Source organism: Ammodytes marinus (genome assembly GCF_949987685.1).
Source record: "Ammodytes marinus genome assembly, chromosome: 21".
Taxonomy (NCBI): Eukaryota; Metazoa; Chordata; class Actinopteri; order Uranoscopiformes; family Ammodytidae; genus Ammodytes; species Ammodytes marinus.
Window position 1 is genome coordinate 16,899,035 of NC_137225.1, and position 10,183 is coordinate 16,909,217.

A 10,183-nucleotide genomic window follows, 5' to 3' on the forward strand; every position below is an offset into this window, starting at 1 on the left:
AAAGCCTCCAGACTCAGGCCCCCATATGTATTATTCAGCTATACAACCTTTTTGTAAATAAAGAAAGCCATTGTTTTCAACAGAAAGACTAATAAAGATTTATGGAAAAAAAGTTACCTTTTAATGGCCATAAGAGCTGATTTTGCAGAGTTAAAAAAATGCTGCTTTTGAGATTATAAGTGAGTTGTTGTTTTTCTCTCCCTGAAAACAGAACTTTCCAGTGTTCTGCCAACTGCCCAGCGGTCCATTTCCACGTGAGAGTCACATAACACACACCTGATCCATTATCATGCCTAGCCGAGCATGGACCACTTGACCGCTTTCCAAAGAGCAATCCAAATATTAGTTAGTCATTCTTTGGTTTCCGGATGAAAGCTCGTGCTCAAAGAAGGACAAAAAAAGGAGGAAAATGTTAAAGTAAAGGAGTTTTATTTGGGCAGATGAAAACAATAAAATATAAATAATATTCACAGACTTTTATTATGAAAATATTTTTCATTTTAATACCTCCTACCATTAAAAAAACATTGGAAGTATAATAATGAATGCTGATGCTGGCACATGCCATCCGTAAACAAACTGAAGGTAAGAGCTTAAGCTAGGTAGGTTCTCATTTGTTCGACATAAAACCAGCATAAAAATCTCTACGCAAAAAAAAAAGAATCATATTAAATATTGCACTTTTTCTTTATCACCACTTAAAATCTTCCAAAATTTAGAAATGACAGACTATTCTCCCAGACAGATATATGTGTTATTGTTTTCTATATTGCTTGTATATAGTTCAGTTTGCTCCACAGCCTCAAAGGGAAAACACCAAAAAGTAGAATGTAGAAAATTCATAGCGCAATTATAGGATGTCAGAACAGATGTGCACTCTTGAATATTTTAAACATTCTTATTATTGCTTTCCTTATAAAACATTGTCTCTATGATTTGCTATAAGTCAATCTCCTGGTCTACTGTTACTGGCTACATTTGAATTCCCTACTAAGGTTATGACAGGAATGTGAAGAGGCAAGGGGTGAGAATAGGCGTTGAAAATTCATCAAATTCTGTTGATGAATCTGAGGTTGCCATAAGTGACCTGTCTTTTAATAGAAGACAGAGTGGGATTACTTAAAGGTGAATTATGCCGTTTCAGGGGAGGGGGATTTGTTTACATTTGCAGAGCCTGCAGTCACTTTACAAAACCTTTTTTCTATAGCCTACATGGAATTCTTAATATTGAATACTTCTATCATCATAAATCAAAACAAAGTAATGGCACCTGGAACCAAACATAGGACTAGAATATGTTCGTAAACTAAACTGTGGGCCCTGCTGCTGTAAACAACCAAAGTGAAACAGTAACTTTTAAGGTTGCTTCTAACTTTGTTCCACGGATCCAATTTTCCTGTGAGAAAATGTTGTTTAATCAGTTATGAGAATATACCTTATTACCAAATATTCACTTCTCTGACACACCAAAAGTTACATAGTGCACCTTTAATGTCTTATTGTTTAGTCCCGAAACATGTGATGTGCAAATTTAAAAAGCTAGCCCCTTATGGAATCATGCAGATCATGTTTTGAGATGGCTAACCCTGAATCCACATTCTGTTTTCTTTGCTTTGTGGAGATGGAGGTCGTTTTTCTGCGTACAGGTTTTCCATCCGTGTAGGAGCTCCTGTCACAGCTGTCTAATGGAGCTCCTCAGAGCTACTACAGTTCTGTTCAGCAGCGCTTGTTCTGCAGAACGTTGAGTCCTTTCTGGTTCTTTGTCTTGAACGCCATGACAAAGTGGTGTGGGGCGATTTTCCCCCGCCCGTCCTCGTCCACATGGCCCATGAAGATGTAGTTCAAGCCTGGTGAGGTCACACAAAAAACACCTGAATGCAGTGGCGGAAACGGCAGAGACATTCAGGGAGGCCACACATCAGAATCTCCGCACGGCAGGTCTGTATACCATATGTTTATATGCCTGCATGCATATAAACATATTCAATTGTGACTGTTTGGACAGTGAGTTCTGCCGCTCACCTCACACTTTTTGGGGGCAAGATCTATCAACTGAGCACGACGGCACAGCAAATATATAGGAGGCAAACTCAGAGCCATAGGTTATTCAAAAACAGTCAACCAGGAAGTGATTATTGGTCAATGTTGTGGTATAGTGAATTAAATGTTAAAAAAACATATTCCCAAGGACATTGAGCCAATCTTACTTCCCCGTCAGTGAACTCACCTCTCCTGATAAATGGACACTTCTTGCACAGGATGATGATCTTGGTGCTCATGGTCTTTCCCGCCTGCTGGATGGCCAAGCTGCCTTCTTTATAAACGTTGATGATAGAGATGGTGGCGTACATACTTCCTCCTTTCATCGTCGCAGTAATGACAGTCCCGGTTATCACTGTCATTGACACAGGTCAGAAGAAAATAAGAGTGCACATTAAGTACTGAAAATTACACTAGTAAAAGTAAAATAATATATGTGTGATCCCTAGCATTCAAAGTTAACAAAGCCTGCACACAATACTTCACTTTTTGATTCCTATAAACATAATAATCACTACTTTGGCAAGTGCTGTTCATGGGCTGGGGTTAGAACAAAAGCCATAGATCTAAACACGGTGACAGCTGCAGCAGCAGCAGTATAATGATACTTTGGAAAACCAACAGATTAAAAGAAGATGCCTGTGCTTAGTGTGTTAGCCAGCTGCTAACATCTGCTAATTAGCACTAAGCAACAAACTGATGGTAAATTGACAGAATATCACAAGTTTGCATTAGCAAAGACTGTATAAAGGTGTTTAGCCATAAACCATAGACAGACTAAGAAATGTTGACCTTTGGTGATGGTGCTACATGGAAAGTCTTATTCATAATGAAGGGGGCATTAATGTCAGTACCAAATGTCATGTCAGTCTTTGTGAGACATGGGAACCTTTTTATTTTAATGATCACTTGTCTGGTAGATCTTGAGATATTTCACAGGACAAGCAAAAACTTTGACCTGCTAATGGCAGATTAAAGGCAATCCGGCTAATAGTATGTTGAGATATGGCAGTCTGGACCAAAGGGGTGGACTGACAGCGCCAGCCCATTTCAAGCCATGCTTAAAATGTCAAGTGTGGCACTTTGGTCTATGATACTGCAGTCGGGCGTAAAGATAAGTCTCTGTCAGCATATAACTTAGAAATGTACTGTACAGCCAATAGGTACAACGTGGGGAATTTACAGCAAGTGTTTCAACATCAGAGGAAAAAGGGGGAGCCTGCTTCACATCGGGGGATTTAAAACCTGTAGTAAAAGAAAATCTTTTTTTTATCATCATCATAAATTACCCAAATGTGAACAATGTGTGTCCTGCTACTTTCCAACTGTTGTCCATTAAGTGCAGCAGGTCTGTTGAGATGTCATGATGAATTAACAGCGTAGCATCTCAGCATTTCCTTTCAAGCTTTCAAAACTCCAACCCCCCCCCACCCTTTGACCTTTCTACGGTTCCCCTCATCCATCCATGAGATAATCCAAACCTCATCAAGGGTATCATTTACTGTCATTATAAAACGTTCAAAGAAAGGCTGCGGGATATGGCCCTGTCTGTGAAGAGGTCAGGTAAAATGAGTGACAGCATGATTGTCCAGAAGACAGCTCAAACATTGAGCATTTGATTCAGTTGAACAGAGGTGTTAAAAAAAATTGAAATCATCTGAAAGGTTAATTGACCAGAATACAGATTTGCTTCCTACTGTCTCTTACAGTTCTTTGTTGTGTGTGTTATATTGCTAAAAACAAATGTGGAAAATGTGCAGGGTAACGTTTCAGTCATTTCCTGTTTAGTCTGACCAGGTCTCCAAAAAGCACAATAAGTAATCTAGTTTTCTTTGTTTGAAGTTGCTTCCCATAGAAAGAGAGCCGACATTTAGCGGTGGCCGCAGAGTGATAGTGGAATCGAGTCTCATCCAGAATGAGCAAGACTGTTTACGCTGATGGAACCAATATGTCTGGACTTCACATGCTGCCTGTTTCATTTCCTGACAGGGACGAGTGTAGCCAGAGGACCGCCCGTTTCAGTAGCCTGCTACATAAACTCAGTGAACTGTTTTTGACAATACAAAGTGCATATACGTCACTAGATTAGACCAAACTGGCAGCTAGGGACTTCAAGTGTTGATTCGAAAAACTGTTTCCCAGTCTAATGTCTCGCCACTTCATTAAATAAAATTGTGTCACCACATAACACAGGCGATATCCCCCCCCCCCCCCCCACAAGAGTCACCACCAATGTGTCTTGACTTTTCCTCAGTTCCTGCTGAAAATCCAAGTGAACTCTTTGAAATGCCAATCTAACACATGTGGTAAACATCTCAGAGAGGGAAACATCAGAGGGCGGGAGTGTGGCAAACAGAGGCTGAGTCTGAATCACCACATTTGTGTACCAACGGTTTACCCACAGTCGAGGCTGTGTGTGTGTGTGTGTGTGTGTGTGTGTGTGTGTGTGTGTGTGTTTACCCTGGAGGTAACTGTGTCCTACTGTATGAACTACTTCACTTGCTGACGGGCTATCAAGGAAGTCTTTGAGATGCGCGGTGAGAAATCAGAGGAGCAAAGGGTAGTGACATGATCTGGACTGTAAACTGCTTCTAAGGAGATATTTGGCTTCCGATGCTGATGTGAGCTGTGTTGACTTAAATCTTCTAAGTATCAGTGCTATGCAGGTTTGAACATTTTTAGGATTAGTATGACAGTAATAACCCGAGCAAAGCCAGAAAGTGACGCTCAATGCAGTTTACGTGTTTCAAACAAATTGCAATAAGCAATAACGTTCTTACCGAAATTGCTGGAGCAGTAACTGGCCTCGAGCGTTCCTCGTCTTTTACATTTTTGCTGGCACAGGGCTACAGAGTACTTAAGAGCTGCGGAGACAAACACCCAAACACAAACACACATACATAAGAACAATTCCAACTCTGTAATTTTGCCTGTCAGTGATGCAGACGTGTAAGTTATAGATGCATCTGTTCCCACTGTGGTTTGTTTACAGTATGTTCTCAGTGTCTCCGAAATGAATGGCTGTCAGCCTCAGAGACAATGTGCAGTGTGTAAATTAACTAGATCGAGTGACAAGTGAACATCTGTTTCGTGAGTCGTGGGATTGTAAAGAGTCTATGTAGGAATGAACCAAGACAATACAAGCTGTCTAAATATTGTCTTTTTACTGGCGAGGGGAAGGTCGGGAACGATACGCCAACCAGAGAGCATTATCACAGTATGACATCATGCCGGGGGAGGCGCCAAAATAACCTGGATTGACTTTGGGGGAAAAAACAACAGTGATTGGGAATGGAAGTTTGAGTTTGAAAAATGAGCTATGGTTGTGGGGGCAGACACATGCCCTCGCTGTATAACTTAACTTGCATACGTACGGTTTTGCACACAAGAAATGTGAGGATTAGACTACATTTAAGCACAAGCTGTGTCTTCATTCGAACTGTGAAGATCTACTGATTAGTTTGACCTTTTTTGCTTTTACGGACCACTTGGATCCATTGAAAACAGAGTATTTGTTATTGTGTTATTCTCATTTACTGTAAAGCAACTCTGATTCAGATTTCTTAACCACAGACAGTGTGCAGATGACTCTTCGAGGAGTGAACTCTTTACTCACTCAAGCAGTACACTTCACTTACACACTGAAACTTTTTTTTTCTTGCCAGGATCTGTTATCAGAAGCAGATTGCAGATTCTCCCGTCCGTGTTTAATGGTAAAAGATAAACCCCACATGTTCGCAAGACAATCCTATAGTCCGAAGCCAGTGTGTGTCGCATAGCTACATCAACCAATACAGATGTTTGGAGGCTTTTATTGGATAAAAGTTGCTACCTACGTATTGGCCTGGTGGTGACTGGCTGTGTGGTAGTGGTGGGTGGTACGGTGGTGGTGGGAAATTTCTTTGGTCTGAACTTGTAGTGTCCAATGAAGCCGTCTGCGGTGAGACTGAGATCAGACAGGAACTGGATCAGGAGCTGGTTCCCGTCTGAGAACACAGGCCTGCGGAGGAGACGCAGACAGGGGTGTAAAAAAGAGAGGGACTCACATGATCGACATTTTGGTGAAACTTGAAAGCTTGAGTCACCTACGCTGGGGGGCTGTCTCCACAGTATTTGCCGATCCTCTTGGCGTCGTTGATTTCCGGCCCGTTGAAAATGGAGACGTGGTCGTAGCGGCAGTAGTTGTCCCTTTCCACGTCAAACTTCTCAAACTTGATTTCGATAATCTGAGGCAGAAGACAAATGGTGAGGAAACTGCTCTTATAATCAAGCAAAAGCTTGCAATGAGACTATCAGGGCAGGCCGTTTGATTCGAAGGGTATATCATTGGTCGGATGATGTCATCATCTTGTTCCACACCCAATGCACATTAAGACATCACAAGAAAATAGATTACTCCACTGATTTAGCATTGTACTACCATAACAATGCTTAAATCAATGCAGGGAAACCCGAGACATCACCCCTTTTTCCCACACATTCCTCTTCCTCACCAAAACCTGAAGACTACTTCACCCACCAACCCAACCGCCAATCAACAATTTGGTTAGAGATTCAGGGTTGCTGGTGGCCAATGTGGCCAATGTCGCCTCGAGCCTGTAGCTTTAGGCAAAAATTAGAAACTACAGAAATCTGGAAAGCTCACTTATTTCTAACTCCACATCCCCAGATTGTTAACAGATAGGCTCTTCAACAGGCCAATTTCCCTATCTGTTTTACATTAAAAGTGACTGCGAGGAACTTTCAGCTTTTATTGATTCTAGTGGTCCCTTTGGAAAAAAAGTGGTAGTGTTGTTTTTACAAGACCAGCGCGCCTGCTGTCAAAATATATTTGCTAGTGCGTACCGATGGCGAGTGCATTTGTTTTGGAAGTGAGTGAAAGAGAGACCGCAGAATGCACTGCGATGAGGTTATGTATTGATGTGACTGTCAGATTAATAATGGCAATATGATGATGGTGAAGTAAAGTAAACTTTAGACTAAGTACCGTTCAAGAAACACAAGCGTTTCTGGTCTCCCTGGCATAAATAGTTTCATATTGGTTGGCGGGTAATTTGACCAGAGCAAAGGCATAAATATTATCTACAATATATAACAATAGAGTTATTTTCACTGATTGCTGTCACGGGTAATTAATCATCAGAGGGAACAATTAGACGGGTTCATAAACATTTAAAAGTTCTTCGTAGTCACTTGAACACATAAAACCAATTCATTTTGAACATTCTGACCTGGTTCTTTGGTGCAACTATGTGCCAGGAGCAGGTGACCCCGGCTGGGTAGTCCTTTTCAGGCCAGTTGGGTGTTTTGAAGGTCCCTGAGGGTTTGTCCAATCGGCCTCCACAGTACTGTTCCCCTGCGGCGTACAGATTCAAAATTAATCGTGGGTAGACCTCATGAAATAATATGCAAAAATAACGATCCATTATGTCCAAGTCTTATTCATTATTTCATCTATAGGCAGGAGCATAATATGATCCCGCAATCAACCACTTTCCTTCTGTGATGGAAGCTCTCATCGGCTTTGTCATTAAAAAAGTGAGTCACTCATCAGTCCTGTTTAGTGGACAGTTTAGAAAGAAAACAACAACATGCTTCTGACTTTGTCGAGCATCTGGGAAACATCAGCTGGATAACCGCACAAGCTGTTCGGACTGTCAAAGGACTGTGTTTTTCTTTGTAATGTACACTCTGATTGATGCTTTCTTCCCCACATGTCTAAAGAAGAAGTGCAATTAAGCACACTTGACAATAATCAAAAGGACATGTTGCGCTGTGAACTTCTGGCAACACTCAAAAGCAGAATGGAAACAGTTTATCTGACTGCCTCCATCCATTGTGTAAGGGTCAGAGGGGCAGGTTAATACACATTGCCCTTTACAGCTGTCATCTCTCTTTTTTGGGTACAGAGAACCAACCATTAAAATTCCAGGAAAAAAACACAGCAGATGAGATTCTTCAGGAAGAGGGCTCACTTAACTCTAAGTGATACTTCTGACCTGCACCTTCTACTCAAGTGGTCAAAAGAAGAAGAAAAACGTCTGTAAGAAATTCCACATCACACTGCGAGAAGTGTTAAGATATTCCTCCCTTTTTGTCCACACGCCGGGAACCTTAATACCCATAGTAGCCTTGCCTCAGAACATATGAAACCCCCAAAAGGTCACTGGTTTTTATACCTCTGTTTTACTGTGTGTCTGCATGGCTTGGAAGTGATTCACGCTATTATCCAAATGAACTCCACTTAAGGAGGTGCATTTTTTCCTCTCCCAGTCTGGGCATTGTGGTATACAGTATCATGCAATGATACCTCACTAAAGCCACTCGTGTTAAAGAGGCCTTGCTAATTTGCTTTTTAAAAGACTGACCGTCTGCCCAAACAAACACGCTCCCAGGGCCAGTATCAGATTCCTTTATGGGCTGGTGAAGTCATGGAAGGCTGAGGCACAGTCCCACGTGGCTGCATTACATGCTTGGGTAGCGGCAAGATATTCTCCACACAGCTGCTGCTACCCTTTTTGCCTGACAGGCATACATAGGGCAGCGACATCAAGAGCAAGCATGCCAAAAACTATTCTCCATTCCCCTTCTTCTTTCCATGTTTTTGCCTACCTCTCTCGTGTGGATGGGCTGCAGAGAAAACAGCCAGGAAGCCACTCCCGGCAGTGTTGGCATCAGACACCATCTGCATGAGCATCTTGTTGCCCGTGGAAACCAGTGCTCCAGGCTTGAAGGTCCCGCAGAAGCGACCCAGCCTCTGCCCGCTGGCGTGGCCGCTGTAAACGTCCACATAGTCGTAGCGGCACAGGTTGTCGTTCTCCAGGTCAATGGAGCGGAATGACAGGACCACCACCTTTCCCTCAGGGACCTGAAGTTGGGGAATTTCCAGAGGGGCATTTTAATTTCACAGAGTTATCTTTATTACTGCAGTGCAATAAAGTAGCTATTTGCCCCCAAGGGTATAAGAAGATTTTAGCTTGTTACTTTAATGAGATCCAGTAAAAATAATAACAATGTTTTCCAGATGTGATTGCAGACACTAAGAATATATTTTTAAACAGAGAGTCTGACTTGGTCCAGACATACTATTAGCTTGACTGTAACAGTACAAATATACAGTAATGTAAAGGAGCCAGTCAGCAAAAAAACTGACTGGATGCTGGATGTGGTTAAGTATTTCATTTTTAGAATGAAATTAGGAGTTTGGGGTTAGTGAAAGAGTATCATATTATTATATTGTAGGACAGCTTGTTTGATGTGTTTTTCATTTAAAATGCATCAATGTTATCATTATCTTTATCCAAGCCCAGACTATGGTTGGAAAGCAAAAACATCTGAATATGTATGAAATTGGGTAACTCACTGTGATTCTCCACACACATTTGGTATTTGGAGGGTAAACTCCTGGGTAGCCCTGGCTCCCGATTACCCCAGATTCCCCAGTGATGTTTCCTCCGCACGTGAAGGTTGGTCTGATGAGAAGAGGAGGGGGAGAGAGAGAGACAGAGAATGTTTTTCTGAAATAAAAAATCAAATGCTGATGCTGTATAAACTTCAAAAATTTATAACTACACTTTAAAGACAGCCCTGCGATGGATTTAACACATATTTATTCCAATGCGCCATATGTCTGCTGCCTGCATCAATACTGCGTAGTATACTCTGAATAAAACTCTACTCCACTCATTGACACTAGTCGGATATATAAGACCCTTGACACCTTGCTCACTCATAAGGCTTTCAAAAAAAATAAAAATAAAAAATAAAAGTGTTAAAAAAAAACGTACCTCCGCTGAGACTGCGCACAGACATCTGTTAAGAACAGTAGACTCCATGCGCAAAAAATACTGCATGTTCTCCACATAGTTGGGTTAACGGAGCCGGTGGCGCTTCGCCTGTTTTCGCCCCGTGGCATGAATGGCATTGTGTTCAAGCAGCTCACACGGTGTGGAAAAGTGCTACCCAGGAGTTCCTGCGGGAGTTTCAGTGACTGCAAGCTGGAGCAGATGAATATAGCGTTTGTTCTGCGTAGTAGGAGGGACTGAGCACTGGCGGCTGCTGCCCCCCCCCCCCCCCCCAAAAAAAAAGTAGGGAAAAAAGAAGTGCAGGGAGGGTGAAGGTCTCACATTATGAGTGACTTATT

At 42.0% G+C, this 10,183-nt stretch overlaps 1 protein-coding gene across 2 annotated transcripts; it reads right to left on the bottom strand.

Annotated features, from left to right (window-relative positions):
* Window positions 1-412: 412 nt before the first annotated feature.
* On the bottom strand, window positions 413-10,031 carry pcolce2b (procollagen C-endopeptidase enhancer 2b). 2 transcript variants are annotated; one of them, XM_080049858.1, is made up of 9 exons: window positions 9,828-10,031; window positions 9,404-9,512; window positions 8,653-8,908; window positions 7,272-7,396; window positions 6,130-6,266; window positions 5,877-6,040; window positions 4,821-4,904; window positions 2,228-2,395; window positions 413-1,847 (listed from the first exon to the last, which is right to left on the bottom strand). In XM_080049858.1, exons 1-9 carry the CDS (start codon window positions 9,962-9,964, stop codon window positions 1,717-1,719), a joined length of 1,311 nt encoding a protein of 436 aa, XP_079905984.1. In that variant the 5' UTR covers window positions 9,965-10,031; the 3' UTR covers window positions 413-1,716. The 2 variants fall into 2 exon arrangements, with proteins under 2 accessions (XP_079905984.1, XP_079905983.1); XM_080049857.1 differs by having other exon boundaries at window positions 413-1,871.
* Between the last annotated feature and the right edge of the window lie 152 nt (window positions 10,032-10,183).

Coding starts and splice junctions, on each gene's coding strand:
- pcolce2b (XM_080049857.1), bottom strand. CDS start 9,964: ATGCCATTCATGCCACGGGGCGAAAACAGGCGAAGCGCCACCGGCTCC. Junction 8,909..9,403: donor AATGTGTGTGGAGAATCACA/GTGAGTTACCCA, acceptor CCCCAACTTCAG/GTCCCTGAGGGAAAGGTGGT. Junction 6,267..7,271: donor TAGTTGCACCAAAGAACCAG/GTCAGAATGTTC, acceptor CTTCTGCCTCAG/ATTATCGAAATCAAGTTTGA.